This window comes from Myotis yumanensis, unplaced genomic scaffold, assembly GCF_028538775.1.
Source record: "Myotis yumanensis isolate MYYU_CA2020_CCGP unplaced genomic scaffold, mMyoYum1.0.hap1 SCAF_20, whole genome shotgun sequence".
In the NCBI taxonomy this organism is placed as follows: domain Eukaryota; kingdom Metazoa; phylum Chordata; class Mammalia; order Chiroptera; family Vespertilionidae; genus Myotis; species Myotis yumanensis.
Genome location: NW_027223771.1, coordinates 10,712,679 through 10,737,979, shown reverse-complemented (window position 1 = coordinate 10,737,979; position 25,301 = coordinate 10,712,679). Strand labels below are relative to the sequence as shown.

The 25,301-nt window shown below is 49.5% G+C and overlaps 1 protein-coding gene across 4 annotated transcripts in view; it reads right to left on the bottom strand.

The window, feature by feature from the left end:
- ZFAND6 (zinc finger AN1-type containing 6) overlaps positions 1–25,301 on the bottom strand; it is a 50,601-nt gene that overhangs the window by 10,918 nt on the left and 14,382 nt on the right. For 3 of the 4 annotated variants that reach the window (XM_070400675.1, XM_070400676.1, XM_070400672.1), the window contains exons 2-3: positions 1,707–1,877; positions 136–244 (exon numbers count right to left, since the gene is read on the bottom strand). In XM_070400675.1, coding sequence (XP_070256776.1) covers positions 136–244; positions 1,707–1,860 — 263 coding nt within the window. In that variant the 5' untranslated portion in view covers positions 1,861–1,877. Of the gene's footprint in view, positions 1–135; positions 245–1,706; positions 1,878–15,738; positions 15,885–25,301 lie in introns of those variants that run through there. The other variant, XM_070400673.1, reaches the window with a different exon arrangement.

The following is a 25,301-nucleotide window of genomic DNA, read 5'->3' as shown; positions in this document are numbered from 1 at the left end:
AGGAATAATGAGACAGGACTTTAGGCCAGTTAATCCTGACGTGACCTGACATGATTTTCCTTAACAAGACTGATCCCACCCGGAATAGGGTCTTTACTTCCTCGCTCCCCCGTCCCACCCAGAGGCCACGCCTACCTTGGCTGCATAGATGAAGACGTGGAGTCTAGCGTGGACGGCGCTTCCGGGACACTGCCGTCTGTGCACTGAACTGGTAGAGAGTCAGACAGGCTACTGACAGATGTGGCTGCAATGGTACCACATTGCGTATTAGTGATTCTGCACACGGGACAGCCCACCACCTTATCTAAAAAAATCAAGATCGGTTTCCCACAAAATGCAGCACATGAACTTGGTTTTTATATACTAGGCTGGTGAACTGCTTCTAGTTAAAGTGTTTCCAATACTATGGTTTTCCAATGAAAATACCGTGGATGTTTAATCGTGAAGGAAACCATACACACTGCACGTGTTAGCACACGGAGCCCCTGCTCTGCGGACTGAGTATCACCAGGCCCTGTGCCTCCCAGACAGCTCCCAAGCCCAGCGCGGAAGCGAGATGGTGGCAATGAGATAACTTCGCAGGGAGGCGAGCCCAGGCTCAGAATGGAAACCCTGCTCAGAACACTAGGTCGCGTCATTTTCCCCGTCCTTCATCAGGCAGAAACGTAGATGATGATTTCGGTTAAAAAACAGTCATTTGTACGCCTTAAGAAAACTTGGAGAAGTTTGAACAAATGGTTCTAGCTCTTGGCTTGAACACAAAGCGCTGGTGAGAAAGATTCCGTAAAAAACATTTAGCTCTAACCGGTTTGCTCAGTGGTTAGAGCGTCGGCCTGTGGACTGAAGGGTCCCAGGTTCGATTCTGGTCAAGGGCATGTACCTTGGTTGCGGGCACATCCCCAGTAGGGGGTGTGCAGGAGGCAGCTGATCAATGTTTCTCTCTCATTGATGTTTCTAACTCTCTATCCCTCTCCCTTCCTCTCTGTAAAAAAAAAAAATCAACAAAACATATTTTAAAAAACACACATTTAAATGAACTAACCATCAGACAGCATGTTCATCAAGCACAGAAACTAGACACGCAGGATTAACCTGCACGAGGCCTAGTCTGGGGGAGTTCTAGAAACGCCTGACTTTTGCAAAGCTGACCCTCGGAGTCCCTGCCTCCCGCCCCACCGCCACCTTCCACAGCTGTTGACCCAGAAGCCCTGCCTCACCCCCAGGAGGGTCCTCGTTCGAGGGAAGGCACAGAGGACCCAGTGGCTGGCGCTGCACGCCCCTTCCCTGCCACGCCTCTCCTCCCTCGCGGGCTCAGACTTCCTCTCAGGCCAGCTGTGGCTACCCATCACCTCTCTTTCCTTCAGGAGTCCTCCAAGATCCAAGAGCCACGGCCCTCCTGCAGCCCCCGTCCCTGACCTTCCGCTCCCAGACAGCGGGCACACGGGAAGCCAGCCTCTGTTTTAATAGGACAACGGAGCCTGCAGCTCTGAGGCTGCGACAGGGGCCGAGGGTAGTTCTTCTCAGCGGGCCACTCCCATGCTGTTTCCCTACCACCGATCACCACGCTGTGTGATGGGACGTGTCCCTGACATGGACGTAGTGGGGCGAGCAGGACGGGAGAGCTTTCGGGAAAGGGTACGGGTGCACGCACTGTGCCACCCAGTGGACGGTGATGCCGAACCCGCCGTGCTGGGCGGGTCACTCACCGGGTGGGCTTATCCTGTCGTTGCTGCTGTTCTGTCGCTGGAGATGTTCCTTGTAGCACACGGAGCACATGCCGTTGGTGCGAGGGTTCCCGTAAAACCCGCAGCCAGTGGAACACAGCATAGGCACTTGGCTGTGGTTCGCTTCTTGCGCCATGTTCCTCCGCTGCACACCTGGAACGGACAGAGGATTAGCAGACGTGCCCACGCTGCCATCACACGCCACCCAGATGTGCTTTATGTGACACAGAGAAGCCCACACATACTCCCCTCAGCCCCCACGATGCAGGGAAAGAAAACATAAATGTTAAAAGGACACACACTGAACCTGCATCTCTAGCCCGCTCTACACAAGCAGGTCTGCCAGCTGAGAGCAGGAACAACCCCCAGAGAAAGGTCTCCCTTGGAATATTCCACACCATCAGAGGCTAAGGAAAATCCTCTAAGCCTAGTTCAGTTTGGACTCCTAATCCTACCTAATAGACAAACATGTAAATTGGCCGTCCCTCCGCTACACCCACCAGCCAATCAGGAGAGTATGCAAATTAACCCAACAAAGATGGCGGTTAATTTGCATGCGTAGGCGCGAAGCCGTGGAGCGAAGACTGAAGGTTCCGGCTGGAGCGAAGGCCTGGGCCCCGGGTGCCGGCAGCCAGGGGAAGGGAAGGCCTATTGCACGAATCTCTTTGTGCAACGGGCCTCTAGTAATAATAATATACATTATACTAGTAAATGTTGCTCTGTAATACTGTTAATTTCTGACAGTTTAAACTGTGGTCCGAGGCCACGTTTTAACGTGGGTAATTTCTTCTGTTTAAAAAGCATGTAGCCTAGTATCAGTGCTGGCGAGGGCATGGGGAAGTGGGCAGATGCTGTTGAAATGAGAAACTGGGGCGATGATTCTGGAAAGCAACCTGGCCGTTCCCCTTAAGGGCCCCGTGAGAGACTGCCCTGCGGCCCCTCACGCTCCCAGAGGGTCTTCCAGGGGGTAAGCAGGCACCATCAGAAAAAGGCACCGGCACAACGTGAAACGTACACACAATATGCTGCAATTCGGGTAAAAGGGCATCGACGAACCATCCCAAAGGACGTATCAAGGAAGGCAAAGCCAACAGTGACTCTTTTTCTGATCGGCACTTTTTCTGATCTTTTAAAAGCCTCTTCAGGGAAGATACGACTTGCCTAATGGAACAATGTTTTTAAAGATCATTTAAGAATTAAACACCACCAGGACAGAGGCCCTGTGTGGGGAGCCTCGAAGGCAACGGCAATCAGAGCGAATGGGAGGGTCCCGCGTGCCCTCTCTCCGCAGCAAGGGGCCCTTGCCGTGAGCAGCATGGCAGCGGGGACAGCGGGCTCTGCGTGTAAAGCTCCCACAGGAACTGAAGGTGTAGGTACATTAAGAGGCGTCTGTGTTCCGGGATCTGGAACACGAGGGGCCGCGTTTTGCCAGGGAAGTTCCCTCGACCTGGTGGACAACGAGGGAGGCATTCATGTTACCACCCCGACGTTCCCACACCTGAACTGCCAGGACAGACGCGGGGGGGGGCGTGGGGGATCGAACGCAGATTCGGAACCAGGAGCCACAATGCACTCGGCTGGACCACAAACCAAGGCAGCCAGCTGATGGAGCGCCTTCAAACCTAAGGATCCAATTTCGGGTTTTGACAGACACCTTTCTTACTCCACGAAGCAGGTCATCCCAGGGCCCGGTCCCGCTGCCCTGGAACACACGTACGTGCGCTGCTTCAGGCCCCGCCCCTCCCACGGTTCTGGGCAGAGCCCTGTCGCATTTTACACAGTAGCTAAGTGACGAGATAAAAAAGCTGCGGACACACATTGTCTGCCTGGGGCCTGGTTCCTGAGGGAGGTGTGTTTGCCTGGTCTGGGTGCCAGGGCCAGGGCTCCAGGTCACGTACGCAGCTCAGAAGCGATGGCCCTGGGCGCAGTCCAGGTGGTCTGGCTCCGAAGTCCGCGCTGCCCCGGGGCTGTCCACGTGTGCGCCGCGTGTGCGCCACGGGGCCCGGTCACACGGTTTTGTACCAACGCTCAGTAGCTATTTGCCTTTTCACTCTGACGTGTTACAGAAGCAACAGGGGACACGCCTGGGGCCTGGCCAAGGAGCCACACCCTGCCGGGGCCCCCAAGTACCAGCTGGGGACTCCTCATCGCCACACGCCAACATCAAGGCCATTTTACTGAGTCTTGACCCGGAACACACGTGTCTTGTTAGTAACTCGTGTGACGGGCTGGGCGGCACGCACGGAGCATGCCTGCGGCGCACGGCGGCAGGACGGGTGGGAAGAAAGAGCGCCACGCACTGTCCCCGCTGCACGCTGACCGAGTCTTCTCTTTCTGGAACAGGCTTCTTATTTCAACAAACTCTTGTTATTCAGACGTGTGTACACGGCAGACGTCTTCTCAAAAATGAACACAGGGAGCCTGTCACTGGGAGAAACACAGCTAATAGCACTTATTCCAAGGACAACATCCGAGCGGAAACCATCGAGACCAGCACCCCCAGTGGTTAGGGAGCTCCGATCGGATCGGTGGTGACATTGATGAGATGTGGGTGGTTGGTACCACACCAACGTTTGCAAGATCAGCGCCAGTCAGCAAACCAGTATTTTCCAAGTGACCACTGCCTAACGGTACGAAATTATTCACCAACAAAAGAGCTATTCAAAGTGAGAGACAGACCAATGGATTTTAAAGCAACAGAACGAAAGTCTTTATGGCCTGAGATCCTACACTGCATGGACCCCTTTAAGAAGCTACACACTGTTTTCAGGTGATGCCAAAGGACCCCTGTTACCTGAGAAGGTGACTGACATGCTCCTTCCCCTCCCGCTACACACAGTGTGACACCGCGTCTCTGCAGCTTCGTAACAGACTGGGCACAGGGGCCCTGGGAGAACTGGCTGTTGGCTACGAAGCCAGGCCCTGAAGAGTCGGCAAGAGGGGGCAACATGCCACTTCCCCACCTAACCATGGGGGGGGGGGGGGCGGGGGGGAGGAAGGGCATGGTGATTTTTCATAAAAACGCTTTTTAACTTGTGTCATTTTTCTCAGCTTTAATTTGCAATATAACTATTGCCAGGTGTAACCCATGTAAAGTGAGAGAAGATAAAGATTCTGAAGCGAAAACATTTGAGAACCCACTGCTGTACACCAGGCTTCTCCAAGCAGCGTCACCTCAAAGGGGCAGCAGGGGGTCTTTGGGGGAAGGAAGCACAAAAAATAACCCGTATTCTGTATGTGTAAAACACACACACACACACACACACACACACACACACTCACACTCTAGAGGCCCGGTGCATGAAATTCGTGCACGGATAAGGTCCCTAGGCCTGGCCAGCGATCAGGGACTCCTTCCGGCTGCTGGCTGCCGGCCGGGGGGAGGGACCAGGGGAGGTTGGCTGTGGGACCGCAGTGACCACCAGGGAGCAGCTCTTGCATTGAGCGTCTGCCCCCTGGTGGTCAGTGCGTGTCATAGCAACCGGTCGTTCTGGTGGTTCCAGTCGCTTAGGCTTCTATATTTATAGATACTATGTGTGTATGTATGTAAAATACAGACGTGGATACAGAGTATAGCTGTAAAATTAAAATTGTATAGAGTGGGAGTCCAATTAGGAACAACTGTGTGAAAAGGCTTCTCAGGCGTGCAATAAAGAAAAAAGACCGAGGAACACAGTTCTAAACCACCTCTTCGATGCTGCCAAATCGTGACGCTAAAATGAAGATAAGAACTAAAGGAACTTGGCCCAGGGGCACTTTCGTACGTGGCTGGCAATCACACACACCCCAAAAAGACAAATACTCTCTTTCTACTAAAACTCAAGTAAACAGCCACAGATGAACAAGTACACGTGACAACCGAGCCGTTCTATGTCGCAACACCCGCTGTGAACAGTGAGATTAAAACGGAAAACCCAGGAACGCTGGCCACTTCCCGAAGCCAAACTGCCCCGCACAGCAGCAGATTCACAATGATGTTCAAAGCCAAGAGCGTTCTCAGAAAACACTATCATCCTGGCAGATAAGAAGCACAAAGGACTTCACAGCTCCCTTCACAGCAAGAAAAGGGAGGGGGAGAGCCAACCTTCCGTGTTCAGGCCAGGCCACAGAAGGGCATCCTGGTTTACGGGAATGAGTGGGGAGTGGGCTATGTGGGGCCTCCGTGGCCACTGTGCCCATTCAGTAGGTAACAGCGTGCGGGGCCCTCGGGTCTGGCATTCGGAGGGAAGGGAGGAGAATGGAAGGGTAGAGTAGCTCCTCAGCTGCAGTTCTGTGGGATTAGAAAGCTACAAACCCAGGGAGATCAAGAATGGCATTACCAGCCCTGACCAGTGTGGCTCAGTGGATAGAGCGTCGGCCTGCAGACTGAAGGGTCCCAGGTTCGATTCCGGTCAAGGGCATGTACCTTGGTTGCGGGCACATCCCCAGTGGGGGGCGTGCAGGAGGCAGCTGATCCATGCTTCTCTCTCATCCATGTTTCTAGCTCTCTATCCCTCTCCCTTCCTCTCTGTAAAAAATCAATAAAATATATATTTTTTTAAAAAAATGGCATTACCAGATATAAACAAACAATTGATTAGCATGGTATAATTATTTTTATAGTCTAGGAATTGCAGAGAATTCAGAAAATGTGCTTTCTGACTCTGAATAACATTTGTCATCAAAACCACAGCCTGAGGGGGTGGAAGCCCTCTAGACAGGACTGAAGAATAGCTCGGAGCTTCCTCTGGACCGAGAACGCCGAGCTTTATTCACAGGATCTCAGTTAGTTCTCTCCAGAATCCTATGGTGTTGGAGCTACTGATAGCCATCCCCATTTCATTTTATTTTTAAAAAAATATTTGTATTGATTTTAGAGAGGAGAGGGAGAGAGAGAGATAGAAACATCAATGATGAGAGAGAATCATTGATCGGCTGCCTCCTGCACGCCTCCTACTGGGGATGGAGCCTGCAACCCGGGGATGTGCCCTTGACTGGAATTGAACCAGGGACCCTTCGGTCCGCAGGCCAACGCTCTATCCACTGAGCCACACCGGCCAGGGCAGCCATCCCCATTTTAAAAACCAGGACTTAACAGAGACTTTACAACCTGCCCCATGTCACACAGGTAGTAACAGCTAGGTTTTTATTTAAAAAATGAAGATAATGACTTTCAGAGTCCATCCTCTAACTTTCTGAACATTCATCACTTCTTATTTTCTTAATTTGAAGGTCATTTAAAATCTCATTCATTTATTATTCAACCGTAAGATATTATGCAGCTTTGATTAGCTTAGCCAAGCTCTTTAAAAAAATTTGCTTTTCCTTTAAGTCCTTTTACCTAAGGAATTGTCATGAGCATAAAAATTCGAGATCGTGTATTTATTTTTTAAAAATATATGTATTTTATTGATTTTTTACAGAGAGAAAGGGAGAGGGATAGAGAGTTAGAAACATCAATCAGCCGCCTCCTGCACACCCCACACTGGGGATGTGCCCGCAACCGAGGTACATGCCCTTGACCGGAATCGAACCTGGGACCCTTCAGTCCGCAGGCCGATGCTCTATCCACTGAGCCACACCAGTTAGGGCAAGATCATATATTTTAAGGCTGCGAAGAAATTCAATAGCGATTTTTAATTGGGGGATGTCACCTAAAAATTCCGGATTTCCAGCTTCACTGGGGAACTAGCAGGCCCTGACCACAGTGCACTCGCCTTCCTAGCGTGAAGCCCGCGGGCGAGGACGCCTTGAGAGCCGGCGCTCTCCAATTCCAGCCGCCCCCCCCTCCCAGCGCCCCGACTCATCGAATAAGCATCGGTTGCTAGTTCCTAGGTTATGACCTCTGACCGTTTCAATGTGGGGTCTTTACTGCTCATTCTGGGAGAAGGAAACATCCAGACCATGTTGAGTTAAGTAAGAGTGGACAGTGAACTGACCTTGCACTGCAGGCCCCAGATGGCGAGGCCAGCTTCCCTCCCCCCCGCCTTTCGCAACCCTCAGAATTGGCTCATCTACTTTGCAAGTTGATTAAATGGATAGCCCAGAAAAGGACAAAGTAGGACTACGGCCTCTTCTGTAATTTATATTTATGGATTTATTTATTAAATATATTTGTATTGATTTTGGAGAGGAAGGGGGAGGGAGAGAGGGAGAGAGAGAGAGAGAGAGAGAGAGAGAGAGAGAGAGAAACATCAGTGATGAGAGAGAATCATGGACCAGCTGCCTCCTGCACGCCCCCCACTGGGGATGGAGCCCGCAACCCGGGCATGTGCTCTTGACCGCAACCCGGGCATGTGCTCTTGACCGTAATCGAACCTGGGACCCTTCAGTCCGCAGGCCGACGCTCTACCCACTGAACAACACCGGCTAAGGTACGGCTGAAGAGTTTAGAGACGCTCTGACTGGCATTTCCACCTGCGACGCCCTCACGGCTGCCTCTGCCCACTCTTTGGCATCAGGTTGGCCAGCTTTTCTGTAAGTGACCACACAGGACTAGGTTTCTCGGACCACGCAGACTCTGCTGCCACCACCTGACTGCATGGCGGTGCAAAGGCAGCCACAGACAACAGTGAACACAGAACGTGGCTGCTGTGTCCAGTACAGCCACACGATGGCCACTAACCCCGAATTTCATAGAATTCTCACATCACAAAATGTCATTCTTTTAATTCCCTCCATCCCCCCCAAAAATTCTCAGCTCACGGGCTGAACAAAAATAGGCGATGAGCCCTAACTGGTGTTGCTCAGTGGATAGAGCGTCGGCCTGCGGACTGAAGGGTCCCAAGTTGGATTCAGGTCAAGGGCAAGTACCTTGGTTGCGGGCACATCCTCAGTGGGGGGTGTGCAGGAGGCAGCTGATCGATGTTTCTCTCTCATCGATGTTTCTAACTCTGTCCCTCTCCCTTCCTCTCTGTAAAAAATCAATAAAATATATTTTAAAAAAATAGGCGATGAGCCACAAACTTGCCCATCTCCGGATTGACTAAAGAAACACCTTTTGTATGAGATGGAGGGAGGCTGGGCGGACATGGGACTTAGCATGGAACTATTAACTGCGGGTTCTCCAACCCAAAGCTGAGTGTAAACTAACTAGAGGCCCGATGCGCGAAATTGGTGCAGGAGTAGCCTTCCTTCCCCGGCTGCTGGCACCGGCTTCCCTCGCAGCCCTGGCTTCGTCCGGAAGGATGTCCGGTCTTATTAGCATATGACGCTTTTATTATTATAGATGAGTGTTACTTTGCGCTCAAAGCCGATCAATGATTCTCTCTCATCATGGATGTCTCCATCCCTCTCCGTCTCCCTGCCTCTCACCGGTGGAGGGAGAAGGAGAGGGAAGGAAGGACTGGGAGAGGCAGGGTTCACCCCAACCTGCACCCCTAGGTATGGCTGACATGGAGCGTTGCAGCTACAAGAAAAATGACAGGCAGCTCTTGGTACAATCCCACCCTCTTTTTTTTTTTTTAATAGATAAGGTGGAAATTTATTGAAGAACAAGTACAAACTCCCACGTGGGGAGGGGATAGAGTCCCCAGTCCCACCTCTATAGAGCACACAGTTTTTCCCTCACCAAGACTGAATAAATCAGTGCCTTAAAAACTACACAATCATTCAATCACTGAGCCTGGGAGAGATCTATATTCCAGAAACCGACCGCTCGTGCCTGCCTGGTCTGTTTTCCGCCCTCACTTATCTCCACCTTATTCACTATTAAATTACACTGACGCAATCTGTCTCCCCTCTTCTGAGACGGGACCCGGGAATGGCACGGACTGTGTCCACTCACTGATGCTTAACATACAGCCGGGACGGGACGAGGCAGGCCCGCAGCGCTGGCTGGGTGCACGGAGGAGAGGGCCCGCGCCCGGCCAGCGCACAGCCAGCGGTGGGCGAGCCTCGCCCCGAGGCATCAGGCTCGTGGAAAAGAAAAGGGAATGGCTGTTTGCGCAGAGAACTGGCGGGCGGTGGGGCGGCCAGCAGGGGCTGCTGCACGCAGTTCACTGAACAAGATGGTCGGCCTCAGGCTGCAAGCTCTGCCAACGCAGCCACCTCAGAGGGGCTCACGGAGCCGCCTGCCTGACGGAGCAGGCCGGACATGGCGATTTTGAGTCAAATGAAGCTGCAGCCAAGTTTATGTTCTCAAACTGACCCAGGTTCCCTATCACAGAATTAGACGTATTTGCCCGGCCGGCGTGGCTCAGTGGTGGAGCGTCGACCTAGGAACCAGGAGGTCAGGGTTCGATTCCCGGACAGGGCACAGGCCCGGGTTGCGGGCTCAATCCCCAGTGGGGGGCGTGCAGGAGGCAGCCGATCCGTGATTCTCTCTCATCACTGATGTTTCTCTCTCTCTCTCCCTCTCCGTTCCTCTGAAATCAATTAAAAAGTATATTTTTTAAAAATTAGACATAATTATTACTTGCACAAGGCGTCCCAATATCCTTTCTTTTTCCCCAAAAGGGGGAAACCCCAGTGGAATTTTCCCGGTGGTCTCCATATTCCTGGACTTCCATCCCCTTTTCTTCTCAAACAGACTCACATAAAGTGAGATCTGCTCACGCACACAGAACCCTTCCTGATATGCCCTCCACTTTGGCCTGAAACGCTGTAAGACAACCACCCCACCCACCCTTTCAGGGGCCCCTCTCCTCAGGCAAATCTCCAACTCGGTTCCCAGCATCTGCAGACGAGTATCTCCCCGATTACTCCTGTTTCACACGGTCACCCTGTCAGTTCCAGTCTCCTCTGTCCCCTGAAAGTCTGTACGTCACTTTTTATACAAACAACTGGCTTTCCTGTTTCACAATATTGACAGAACGCGCTCTGTGCCCAGCACTGTTCTGAGCACTTTATAACGATCGACTCCTTTAGTCCTGTCACATCCTGTGAAATGGGTATTGCGAACACCCTCCTGTCACAGACGGGGGTCAGAGGGCACGTGAATTGCTCAAGGTCACCCAGCTCTTGGCCGATGGGGCTGAGAGTCAACCTTGACCACCCGGCCGCCGTCGAGGCTCCAGCCAGCAGTTCCCAAGGAGCCTCGGGGGCCCTGAGACCCCAGCGGCCCCTCCGGAAGCCCAGGGGCTCAAAGCTATTTCACCACACGGGCTTGCTGTCTGCCTTCCACGGTGCCGCCCGGCTGTGAGTGCCGGGGGCAGACCACGGCGGCAGCACCCGCTGTGCCAGTCCGTCCCCGCAGTCCCGGTCGCCGCCCTCAGCAAAAGCCACGTCACTGAGGAATATCCTCAGTGAAACCATCTTACTCGTGTGATGGATCGTGGGCTGAGTGCTCTTGGCTGTGTCGTCCTCTGGCCCATGCGGGGACTAGGGCTCCGGGAGGCAGAGCGAAGCCTCCCCATCCTGGGTCCTGTCCCCAGGCCCCAAGCTGAAGCCCACCTCGGGGTGAGCTGTGTTCCATAGAGGGGAGAAGCCGGCTAAGGAAAAACCATCCACAAATCCAGGGGACAAGAACCGACAGCTACTTACAATCATCAACATCGTCCTTCAATACGAACGGAAATGTGGACAAGGGAAGAATAACATGGCTGTGAGCAGAGAACATAAGAGAAGAACCACGCTAAACACAGGCAGCAGCGATTCTGTTTTCAGGGCTGTACTCCCAGTGCTGCAGGGCATGGGCCGGCCCGACAGCACCCGATGGAGGCTGCGTGCCGCGTCGTCTCGTCAAGCGCTCACACCCCACCGTGGCCGTGAGAAAGCGGTCACGGGCGTATGTACATGAAGGGCACAGCTGTCCTAGCGTAAGACCTGCAGTTACAGTGAAGAGGTGGCCAAAAGCATGCGGCCCGGGGGGCCCAGCGGGCCAGTCTCTGCTTGAGACCAATGCCAGGCACAAAGGAGGCACTCAGATCTGTGCTGGAGGAATAAGTGACTGATTCCAAAACTGACCGAGTTAGAATATTATCAGGAAAGACATGGCAGAATGCGATGCCTGTTTTATAGCCTCCTGCCACAGCTCTGAGCTCAGGGCGCCTTACTGTACTTACTGAGGTGCCCACTGCCCTCCTCGGGGCATAAGAGAAGTCCATGACACACGCTTCCGCTCTCCAGAATCAGTTCAGGGACAGGAATGTCTGATTTGCATGTATCTGCTCAGATAGCGCATCTAATTCCAAAATCATGAATCTTCCTTATCAGCCACAAAAACACAAAATGCTAAGCAGCATCTTCACGGGGCGTATATGAAAAATGCCCAAAATGATTATTGCCAGGTATTCCAGGAGCTGATTCATCTTTTTTTTTAAATTATATTTTTAATCAGAGAGAAAGGGAGACGGAGAGGGAGAGAAACATCAATGATGAGAGAGAATCATGGATCGGCTGCCTCCTGCACGCCCCCCACTGGGGATCGAGCCCAAAACCCGGGCATGTGCCCTTGACCGGAATCGAACCTGGGACCTTTCAGTCCGCAAGCCGATGCTCTATCCACTGAGCCACACCGGCCAGGGCTGATTAATCTTTTTTTCTTTTCTTTTTTTTTAGTGAGGACGTACTGTCTTGGGAAGAGGGATAGCAAACACGGTGGGAAGGGGAGTAACTGTCTTTTGCTGCAGAACTATTAACCCAGGGGCCACGCGGGGCAGCGAGGCACAGGGACAGGGCAGAGCACCGGCTGCACCGTCAGGGCGACCAGCGCCGCCACTTCCTACCTGCTCATGTCAACGGTCGTGCAGAGGCAGCCACAGATAATAACGAACAGAGCGTGGCCGCTGGGTGCAATCCGGCCACACTGACGGCCACTGAGCTCTGAGTGTCACAGAATTCCCACAGCACAAACGGCTCTCTATAACGAGGAGAGAGCAGGAACGGAGAAAAACTGAGATAGTGGACTGGGTAGGAAATATCCGCCTCCAGCAGAAGCGTCCCTTTTGGCGTGTTCACATACCACCTTTCACTTTATTTTCTTTTATAAATATCTATTTTTATTAACTTCAGAGAGGAAGGGAGAGGGAGAGAGAGAAACATCAACGATGAGAGAGAATCATGGATCGCTGCCCCCTGCTCGCCCCACTGGGGATCGAGCCCGCGACCAGGGCGTGTGCCCTGACCAAGAATGGAACTGTGACCCCCTGTTCAGAGGTCAATGCTCAACCACCGAGCCACGCAGCCTGGGCATCTGCAATATTTCTACACACACAGGAGAGAGCTTATCAGGGCTGAAGGCAACTCCTTTCAGCTTTTGGCAGGAGCGTCCCAGGCGGAGGAGGCTCGGACAGTAAGGCAGGAAGCGATACCCAGCGTTCCTGGGAGACTCGGGTGAAGGCACCCCCCCTGCCTGTCCCCCACAGAAGCTTCCAGAGCAGAAAGCGCTTCACCAGCACCTGAGCGAGAAAGACGGCTCCCTCCATCCCAGAAGCAGCGATGGCGACAGAACTCACACATGGAAGCAGGGCACCGAGACACCGTCACCCCATTCCCCCCAAATCCTTAATATGATTTCCCCCGTGTGTTCTTTCTGCCTCATCTCATCTTAAAAACCAAAGTTTCAGGCCTATATTCTCAAGGCCTCCTTCACCTTATTTTTGACACGAACTTAAAAAGAGAGGCGGCTAGACCAGTGGTCGGCAAACTGCGGCTCGAGAGCCACATGCGGCTCTTTGGCCCCTTGAGTGTGGCTCTTCCACAAAATACCAACTTCTGCGCATGGGCCACGAAGTTTCAATTGCTCTGTATGTGCGCGCCCGCACGTGGTATTTTGTGGAGGAGCCACACTCAAGGGGCCAAAGAGCCACCTGTGGCTCTCGAGCCGTGGTTTGCCGGCCACAGGCCTAGACCATCCCAGTACACAGGACAGCACCCAATGAAACTGGGCCCTACATGTGAAGCACCAGGAACTGGAGAATAAAACCCCACTTTAGACCAGGGGTCCTCAAATTACGGCCCGCGGGCCACATGCAGATACAAATATTGTATTTGTTCCCGTTTTGGTTTTTTAGTTCAAAATAAGATCTGTGCAGTGTGCACAGGAATCTGTTCATGGTTTTTTTTTAAACTATAGTCCGGCCCTCCAGCGGTCTGAGGGACAGTGAACTGGCCCCGTTTAAAAAGTTTGAGGACCCCTGCTGTAGACCTTAAAATTGCATTGAAGTGAGACTTGGCAGCACTAACCAAGGAGGTTATAGTATTTCCCCTTCAGAGCTGGTGAAAGATCAGCAACTGGGAACCCTGGAGACCATACACTGCCGTGTCTGCTGACCAATCCGGGAAGGGAAAAATACGGGGCACACCGACATCTCGAGCTCCCCTGTTTCTGAGGGGACTGCACGCCTCCGTCATTTCTGCCACGAACCTCTGATGACTTCCTAAGAAGGCCCAGTCAGGGCCTATCTCCCTACGCCCTCTACACGCCTGCTCACTCCCCATCCTGGAGACGGGCAGCTCTGATTTGTCTTCAGCCAACACACTGGTGATGCGAAAGCAAAGCTAATTGGCCTGAGTGCAGATAACATTCCTTCCAGTCCACACTCCCTAAATAGTTGGTGAGATTTCATACATCTTTATCCATACGCGCATCTGGACAACCATGCCTTTCTCCAAAGGGAAAAAACATCCCACTAAGAGCCTCACTCCGAGCCGAAACCGGTTTGGCTCAGTGGATAGAGCGTCGGCCTGCGGACTGAGGGGTCCCGGGTTCGATTCCGGTCAAGGGCATGTACGGTCAAGGGCATGTACATTGGTTGCGGGCACACCCCCAGTGGGAGATGTGCAGGAGGCAGCTGGTCGATGTTTCTCTCTCATCGATGTTTCTAACTCTCTGTCCCTCTCCCTTCCTCTCTGTAAAAAATCAATAAAAAATATATTTAAAAAAAAAAAAAAAAAAAAAAAAAAAGAGCCTCACTCCGAGTCCCGCTCCTAAATCTATGAAGAACCAAAACGAAACAGGAAACGTCGAAAAAAAAATTAGACACCCCCTCGCCCCCAACTGAGTCTTAAGATGTTAACTTTTAGTATGAAAAAAAGAAAGGATTTTTCTTCTTCAATGGGCATTTCTATTATCAATGCACTTTTAAAAACCAAAGTTGGCAAGTTTACAAGATTTCCAATTGCATTTAGGGAACAAGAGTTCCTTTACTTTGAAGTATATGCTCTCTGATCAAATAGAGCTATTTTTTTAAAAATTATCTATACTAATAAAAGGGTAATAGGCTAATTAGACCAGACATCTTCTGGACATCTTCCGGACGTCCTTCCAGACAAAGCCATGGTGGCTGGGGCCGAGGCAGAGGCGGTTAGGGGTGACCAGGCAGGCAGGGGGGAGCAGTTAGGGTGCGATCAGGCCAGCAGGAGGGAGCAGTTAGGGAGCGATCAGGCCAGCAGGCAGAGGCGGTTAGGGGTGGTCAGGTCGGCAGGCAGAGGCAAGTTAGGGGCAATCAGGCTGGCAGAGGAGCAGTTAGGGCATCAGGCTGACAGGCAGAGGTGGTTAGGGGCGATCAGGCAGGCAGGCAGGCAAGCGGTGAGGAGCCAGTGCTCCCGGATTGCAAAAGGGATGTCAGACAGCCCCCAGGGGGTCCTGGGTTGGAGAGGGTGCAGGCCGGCTGAAGGACCACCCCACGCACGAATTTCGTGCACCTGGCTTCTAGTTAATTACAACTTAATTTACTCCCAAGAGCAATTTCCTACATTAATACCTAACATCATATTCCCAAAATTATTTTTGTGGTTGTTTGGTCCAAATATTAATTTTAAAAGGCTGAAATCAACCGCGAAATAAACAGCAGTCTAAAGAATGATCATCTTTTGCTTCACAATGAGATTCATAATGAGGGTTCCATCACTTAACATAATTCTGAAAAAAAGACACAAAAACTAATGATACTCAGTTATTAAGTGTTATTCTCAAAAATAATTCATAAATAAAAATCTACCACCCCATTCCACCCTCAGGATCCTACCCACCAAAAACAAAAAAGATCCTAAGAAAATCTCTCATCATGCTGCCGTGAGGCACCTTGGAGCATAGATTAACGAGGGGCCGTTGCTACGCCCAGTGACAGGGTTCGGGCTGAAGTCTACTCACACAGTGGAGGATGATGAGCAAACAGCTGTCCTGTGTCTTGAGACAGACATTAGCGTCCTGCCTTCCCTACGCTCATAAGCAGCTACTTAAAGTTTGAGTTTTAGGCAAGAAAACATGTTAAAGCTTCAGTGCTTTCCTGCAGCAGGCTTCAGATTCATTCCTGTAACACAGTCAACAGGAAACAGAGTTGAGACAGTTAAAATCGACCATGCACATTGTCACTGCCTAAAAGCTTAAGGGGCGCTTGCACTATCACAGTGAGATAAGAAAGGGTGGGTGAGGCACAACTCAGAAAAAATAATTTCACTTGGTATTGGGCACCAATGTATAATCTTGCGACAAGTAACTTTCACGTGTTTTTTTTTGCCTGGCCATAAGCCAGGGGAGCAAGGGTTACTTTTTTCAATCATTTGTAAGCAAAGTAAGCCAACTAGGCTGTTGTGTTTGTCCCCCAAGGCTTAGCCAATTTATTCAGCGTAAACAAGTAAAGAAGAACTTCTACAGCGATGGCGGGACCCGCACTACCCCTGGGGCCCTCCCGCTTGGGGAGGATGAGATGCTGGGTCCGGCTGTGACAGAGCAGTGGCCACATTTCTGACATTGGCTCTGAAGGTTCCAGCACATCCCCCAGATCCAAGTGTCTGTGGCACCATTATTGCTACAGGCTGATCAATGTTACAAGGCTTGTCTGAAAAATAAAACTGCATTCACTCAAAATACCCCAGAACACCCAGGTAACTACCTCTCCCCTACATACACAATACTGGAGGCCTGGTGCACGAATTCGTGCACGGGTGGGGTCCCTCGGCCAGGCCGGTGATCGGGGCCACAGGATATTGGCTGTGGGAGCACACTGACCACCAGGGGGCAACTCCTGCATTGAGCATCTGCCCCCTGGTGGTCAGTGCGCATCATAGCGACTGGTCGGTTGGTCCCTTAGGCTCTTATAGATATAGATTGGCCTCAATTTCTACAGTAAATTTTAGGGAAAACTTTAGGATTTCACAAACATAGTAATCTTACTATTTATATTAGCAACATGGTTTAAAAATGCCATGAGAGCCCTCGCCGGTTTGGCGCAGTGGCTAGAGCATTGGCCTGCAGATCAAAGGGTCCTGGGCTCATTCCGGTCAAGGGCAGGTACCTCAGCTGCAGGCTCCTCCCCAGACCTAGCCTTGGTCAGGGCCCATGCAGGAGGCAACCAATCGATGTTTCTCTCTGTCTTTCCCTCTCCTTCCCTCTCTCTCTAAAATCAATGGAAAAATATCCTCCAGTGAGGATAAAAAAATAAAAATGCCATGAGAAATAGCAATCAAACACTAGAATTTCATAAATTTTCAAGTATTATTTAATGCTGAAATATTTTTTAATATATATTTTTATTGATTTTTTTTTTACAGAGAGGAAGGGAGAGAGAAAGTTAGAAACATCGATCAGTGCCTCCTGCACACCTCCTACTGGGGATGTGCCAGCAACCAAGGTACATGCCCTTGCCTGGAATCGAACCTGGGACCCTTCAGTCTATAGGCCGACACTCTATCCACTGAGCCAAACCAGTTAGGGCATTAATGCTGAAATATTTATTACACCTTTGCTATGCCCTCTAAGATGACTGAAGGTTTCAGGGCTCATTTGAAACAATCAAATGCTTCTTTATAATCTACTTATACCACACCTATAATTCCAGGCCCTCGCCAGCCACCTCAGTTAGAGCATCGTCAGTATCCACCAAGTTTGCAGGTTCGATCCCCCCCAGGGCACACACAGGAATCAAACAATGAATGCATACATAAGTGGAACAACAAATCAAGGTTTCTCTCTCTCTGTCTCTCTCAAATCAATCAATAACACGTAAACACATAATTCAAGACCTCATAAAAGCTGTAATTTTATGGAATAATTTTCACTCAAGTTAAAGTAACTGTCCCAGAATCTGTGCCTCCGAGAACTGATGAAACCTGATTTTCACGGCAAGTTCAAGTGAGCCTGCTGTGGCACCACACAACGACTGGAAAATAACTGTGCCAATCTCGGGCTGAAAGGCAGAGACAAGCTCTCCATATAACATTTAAGGAGAGATTCAGGCAAAATCACCAAAGAACGTTACGGTTCTTTGTGGACCACAGTTTCATGAGGACTAGTACACACCGAGTCTCAAAGTGACCCCCCCAAACCACCAAAGGAAAAACAGTAACTTTTAAGTGGATGAATCTGCAGACACCACATTAACCGCGAGATCGGAATTAGTGCCACGGGTAACGGGGCAGGCGGCCACGTGCCTCCTGACGGGGGGCCCGGAGCAGCACACACCACGAGCACCGCAGTTCTGCCCCGACTGCGTTTCCCAAACACGATCACAAGGACACGCCCGACAAACCCACGCTGAGGCCATTCTCCCACATGCCAAGGTCATGAGAGACAACGGAAACCTAAGGAAATGCTCCGGTTCAATGAGAATAGAGACCTAACCAGCAAGTGCAATGAATGATTCTGGGTTGGATCCTGGACCAGAAGAAAAGCTATAAAGCACATCGCTGTGGAAAACTAGAGAAAGCTGAACCTGGACTGAGAATTGTGTTGGAGAATTGTATTATGTCAGTGTTAAATGTCCTTAATTCAATAACTGAAATTTCCCTGAACTATGAGAACGCCCTTAGTCTTGGAAAACACACGTCTAAGTATTACACGGTAAAGGGCGTGACACATACAACTTATTCAGAAACAGTTCAGAAAATAACATAATCACAGAGGATAACCGAGCACGTGTGGCAGGAAGTTAATAAGTGGTGCATCTTGCCAACGGGTGTATGGGAATTATCGCTATCATTAACGCATATAAATAAATCTGAAACTATTTCCAAATAAGACCTGAAAAAAATTAACCTTTGAACCTGACATTCTTTTTTTAAAAAAATATATTTTATTGATTTTTCTACAGAGAGGAAGGGAGAGGGATAGAGAGTTAGAAACATCGATGGGAGAGAAACATCGATCAGCTGCCTCCTGCACATCTCCCTACTGGGGATGTGCCCACAACCAAAGTACATGCCCTTGACCGGAATCGAACCTGGGACCCTGAGTCCGCAGGCCAACGCTCTATCCACCGAGCCACACCGGTCAGGGCTGACCCTGACATTCTAAGGATCCGCATACCTAACAAGGGAGCCAGGATTCCTATGGTCTCCTCACACGCAACAGCAGTGAAGTCTAAGAAGCGGTGCTTGTCTCAAACACCCCGTGCGGGGTCAATGCGGGGGGGACTCAGTGGACCTGAGTCACGTCCATGTCCACCTCCTCCCAACCGTGTTACGCCCACAACTTCCGCAAACCACGCTGCCGCTGAAGAGACCGACTTCTCTAACCGGACACGCTGGCCTCCCTGGGGACACAGCAGGGGTGTGTCCCCTCTAAGAACTCCAAGTTAAGTTCTGGTTCCGCCCGGGAGCAAAGCAGAACGAGTGATCACTCACACGAGGAAGACAGTGAGACAAAGCTCGGGGACGCCAGTAAGAGGCCGAGGAAGCTCCCATTCACTACAGGCACCGGATGTCCCCACCCAGCGGCCTACACACCAACGGGACACCCACACCTTCCAGTGGCAGAAACCCATGAAAGAAAGGAGGAAAAACAGAGAGGATATGAATGAAAGAACATGCGAGACTTTTCTATTAAGAAGCAGAGACAGCCCGGCCGGGGTGGCTCAGGCTTGAGCGTCCACCTGTGAAGCAGGAGGTCACGGTTTGATTCTGTCAGGGACACGCCCGGGTTCCCTGCCCGGTCCCCAGGGGGGACATGCAGGAGGCAGCCGATCCATGAGTCTGTCCTCTCCCTCCCCCTTCCTCTCTGAAATCAATAAAAATATATATTTTTTTCGAAGAAGAAAAGCCGCCCTAGCCGGTTTGGCTCAGTGGATAGAGCGTCGGCCTGCAGACTGAAGGGTCCCAGGTTGGATTTGGACCAAGGGCACATGGCCGGGTTGTGGGCTCAGTCTCCACCCGCTACCCCCAACAGGGGGTGTGCAGGAGGCAGCCGACCCATGATTCTCTCTCCTCATTGATGTTTCTCTCTCTCTCTCTCTTCCTCTTTGAAATGAATAAAAATCTTTTTTAAAAAGATTGACTTTAAAAAAGAAAAAGGAAGCCTTCCATTTACATCAGAGCGAAGGTACTGCGCACACATCCACACCAGGACGTGTCCTCGACTTTTCAAAGTGGCCCGACCTGAAAGGGCCAAGAACTAGGAACATCCCCGATGCCCACCGAACGGTGATGCACCAACCAACTGTGAACTATCCACCCACTGAGCCCTCCTTCAGCCACAGCGACAGGAGCGGCTGCTGAGGCTGAGGCCTGGGTGAGTCTCCAGCTTGTTATGCGAAGGGAGTGAAGACAGAGACAGAGGCCACGCTGTGTGGGACCCTCTGATAGGAGATGCCACAAGGCAGCCATGACAGAGAGCAGATGGGGGTGCAGGGTCTGCCCGAGGGACACAGGACACTCTGGGGTGCAGGCCATGTCCCTGGTGGTCACGGTGCTGGGCTGGTCACAACCAAGACGGCACGTTTAAAAGTGGTCAGTTCTGCCCGGCTGGCGTGGCTCCGTGGTTGAGCACTGACCCAGGTACCGAGAGGTCCCGGGTTCGATTCCCAGTCAAGGGCACATGCCCGGTCGGTAGGGGGCACACAAGAGGCAGCTGATCCATGATGTTTCTCCCTAATTGATGTTTCTCTTTCTCCATCCCTCTTGCTTCCTGTCTCTAAAAAGCAATAATAACCATTTTTTTTAAAAATTAAAAAATAAATTTTATTATATGCAAATTTACCTCAATAAAGCTGATTTAAACAATAAAAATAGGACAAAGGAGTGAAAATGGCCATTTTGATTCAAAATATGACTCGAGTAATGCTGTGCTGGGTGTAGGGTAAGTATTACAGGCCTGAGTTATGCCAAGAGGATCCATATAACCAATGAGTTCAGGTTTCAACAGGTATCAGTTTGCCACTAAGTAAATATTTTATATTTTAAAATAATTTTCTAATTATTCTCATTTCTAAGCAGAGAAACAAAACGTTTTCCTTTACCTTTCCTCTACATTCACATCTTAGATCATGTCAACACCTTGAAAATGATGAGGCACCTTCACCCTAGCTGGTCTGGCTCAGTGGATAGAGTGTCAGCCTGCGGACTGAAGGGTACCGGGTTTGATTCGGGTCAAGGGAACGTACCTCAGTTGCAGGATCGATCCCTAATAGGGGGCGTGCAGGAGGCAGCCGATCAACGATTGTCTCTCATCACTGATGTTTATCTCTCCCTCTCCTTTCCTCTCTGAAATTTATAATGTATATATATATACACACACACACACACACACACACACACACACACACAAAATAAAAATATGATGTCGTACCTTGAACAAGGTCAACTTGGACTGCTTTTTCAAGAACACACCATTATTTTACAATAAACATGAAGCATGAATTGGAGCTTGAACGTGTTCATCGCCAATTTTTACAGCTGTGTGTGTAGGAGTGTATAATTCTGACAAATTCTACTAAACATTATTTGCTAGTTTTAGATTTTAAAGTATAACTGACATGAAGTAATGTATTACATTTCTGCAAAAAATACCTCCCAAATAACGGCAGCAGCTCAATCATTAAAGTTTTATTACAAAATAATTCATATTCCTAAGGAGTTCTCAATTTTTCACATAACTTAATTTTTTTAAAAAGGTACTTCTCTTGAAAAGATTAGTCACCAGTATTCAAGTATAAAATTAAAGATTAACTTATAGTAAATTGGGTAATTTGAGGCCAAGAGACTTCTTCATAGAACTTTTGGATCTTAAAAGTATTTTTACAAAAAAAATATAATTGAGCCCAGCTTATGTTGCTCACTGGTTAGCATCGACCTATGAGCCAGGAGGTCATGGTTCGATTCCCGGTCAAGGGCACATGCCCGGGTTGTGGGCTTGATCCCCAGTAGGGGGCGTGCAGGAGGCGGCCGATCCATGATTCTCTCTCATCATGGATGTTTCTCTCTCTCTATCCCTCTTCCTTCCTCTCTAAAATCAATAAAAACATATTTAAAAAATATATAATTAAAAACATTTACTTGTTTACCACAAAGTTAACACAAAAGCTACTACTCATCTAGTAACACTTTTAAACACAATTGATTTTCTTTTTAAGTATCCAACAACCATTAAGTCATTTTTCCCCTATAAAATACTCTCGCATCCATCTTGGTTAACAGTTACCTTGCAGAGAAATACTATCAGTTACAAGTGAGATAAATATATAAAGAAAAGACCAAGGACAAAAACATCACTTCTTAGAAACGAAGCGCACATCGATACGCATGTCACTTTCCTGGCCAAGGTTAGGCGTGCAGTTTTTTTTGTTTGTTTTTATTTTGTTATAAGAAAGCCATTTTTGGTATTAGATGGTAAGACACACTCTGGCATAGCTTTCTTTTTAAAAATATATATATTTCTTTTATTGATTTCAGAGAGGAAGGGAGAGACAGAAACATCCATGATGAGAGAGAATCATGGATCGGCTGCCTCCTGCACGCCCCACACTGGGGATCTAGCCCGAAACCCGGGCATGTGCCCTTGGCTGGAATTGAACCTGGGACCCTTCAGTCCGCAGGCCGATGCTCTATCCACTGAGCCACACTGGCCAGGGCTGGGCGTGCAGTTTGATAGCACTGGATGTCAGTAGTCATGGGTCTTGCTCAGACTGCATTTCCAGTCAGTACCTGGCACACCCTGCATGGAACAGGTCCTCTATGTTGACACAGAATTCTAGGCACTCAAACGTTTATATAATGAATCTGACCTGCATTTATCCGCATCACAAAAACAAAGGCAGGTCCCGCTGGTGTGGCTCAGGTGTGGCTCGGGGGCTGGGCATTGGCCCAGGACCCAAAAGGTCACCTGTCTGCCCACCAGTGCACATGCCTGGGTTGAGGATTCCATCCCCGGCAGGGGGCGATAGGTGACGGTCCCCTCTCTATGTATCTATCCTTGTCCCTTCCTCTCTCTAAAAATCAATAAAAACATTAAAAACAAAACTCTGAACCCCTAATATATCAACTATAGAAAATCCAATCACCCAAGTAAAAATCTAATGAACAAACTTGTCCACCTTTGATTTGTAGTCAATCGGGGGATGCTTGAACAGTGTAGAGCGTACGAGTCCAGTGTCAATGAACCCCTTTCCTCCTTCCAGGCCATTTAATCTATGACAATCTCAAAATAATATGCCCGATGACAAGTCCGTTCTTAAGACTTTCTAGTTTGTACTATATTCTCTTTGAGAATTTAATGGCACCCATAGGTCATTTTTAAAAGCATATCTATATCTATATCTATATCTATACTAATAAAAGGGTAATATGCGAATTAGACCAGATGGACCGGACATCTTCCAGTCCTCCTTCCAGACAAAGCCACGGTGGCAGAGGCAGAGGCGCTTAAGGGTGATCAGGCCGGCAAGCAAGTCGTTAGGAGCCAGCGGTCCCGGACTGCAAGAGGGATGTCCCGGATTGGAGAGGGTGCAGGCTGGGCTGAGGGACACCCCCACCCCGTGCACAAATTTCGTGCACCAGGCCTCTAGTATATACGTAAAGCACAATTGAAGGAGTCTCTTTTTCACACCATTGAAATACCCTACATGCATATTTTTATTACTTCTAATACTGAAAAAAACTAGTAATTTGACAAATTTTCAAATTTCAAGTCTGCCTTAATTAGGAAAAGCAGCAGCGCATCAGCTCTGAAGGTACTCAGGAGTCCACACCGGAACCTGCGCTGATCGGGTGCCAGCATTATATAGACAGAGACCACCTTGGTAACTGTAGGCTCCTGTGTCAGCGGTCCCGGGTGGACTGTCCGGCAGGCCCACATCAGCCATCCCCAAAGGCTCTTCTCTTCTATCTCTGTGTCGTTATAAAACAGAATAAATTACTAAGCACCATACTCTCTGAAGCCACTTAGCATTCGGGTGGAAACTGTTTCCACTTCATCGACAATGTGCTCTATTTATTTATTGTTCTCCTTATTGATTGGCCCTAAACCCGCTGGGTGAGGGCCAACTGGCTCCAACGCTGGCCTCAATGTATTTACGGCTCGGAGGCTGAAGTCCCACCGAGCTGGCTTCATGGAGCCAGAACCAAAGACCCAAGGGACTCTGAGTCACACTTTCAGGAGCTACGCAAGTTGAAAAAGCCAAGTTTTCCTGAAATGATCACTAATGTGGATTTCCCTCCATAACCTTCACACCGGTGTTTCTCAAACACACGGATTAACAGCATCAGAAATCACACCCTTCTGTGTCCCACTCCTATGACTGACTCCATTTCTGGAGCCCGAGCCCAAGGGTCAGCACGCTCCAACCAGCTCCTAAGGGAGTGTCAGGTTCACGTTCGAGAACCACTACCTTAGTCACCTACTGGAAAATAGTACGTGAGTACAGAACACAACAGAACACAATCCCATGTAATAAAAGCCCAGCGGCCATAGCAGCGTCACGACCAGAACGACCGCTGACCAGTCACCATGAGGTGCACTGACCACCTCTAGGTCCCCGCCCGCAGGCCCTGATGGCAGGATGGGGGCGGGGCGGGACCGGGGACTGGCGAGCGGGCGGAAGATGGCCCTGACCACAGGCTAGGCCTAGGGACCCTACCCACGCACGATTTCGTGTACTGGGCGTCTGGTAAGTACGTATTTACAGTTGAAAGAAAGATGGTTTCAAATTACTGCAAAGTTGATAACTTTAGAATAACTGAGGTCAATTAAAATTAGGTCAAAAGCTGCAATTCAAAAAATACCTCTCGAAAAACCAATGGTTTCTTATAATAAACTCTGGAGAACCACTATTTAAAATTTTTGCAAGTGCTTTTTGTTGGCGAGAGGTAAGAAAACATGGTCAGTTCTAACTATAGCAGGTGGTAGGGAACAAGTGATTTCACCTTTTCAGCATTTAGAGATGACAACTAAAATAAGGGAAGTGTTAATAGACAGAGTTGCCACTCATATTTGGGGACAAAAAGTGAGTAGCTACCAAGATCTGAAATCCACTGAGAAAAGATACATTATATGTTTTATGCAACTGCCTAGAAATTTAAGAGAAATTATTTTGTATTCTGTTTATGAAAGCTAATAGTCTTTTCAAATGATATATTATTTTATTATTAAATATTATAACGTTTAAAACCAATTAAATGAACTGTCACTTTGCATTTTTATTATTCTAAAAAGCAGCAATTATTTTGGATAGTGATATATGCCAAATTAAAAATTTGAGCCCAGCCATGGTGGCTCAGTGGTTGAGTGTCGAAGTATGAACCAGGGTGTCATGGTTCGATTCCCGGGCTTGATCCCTGACCATGCAGGAGGCAGCCGATCAATGATTCTCTCTCATCATTGATGTTTCTCTCTCCTGTTCCTTCTCCCTTCCTCTCTAAAATCAATAAAAATATATTTTAAAAAAAATTGAGGAGAATGGCATTTTCTGCCTCTAAAATACCATAATGGTTAAACAAACAAACAAA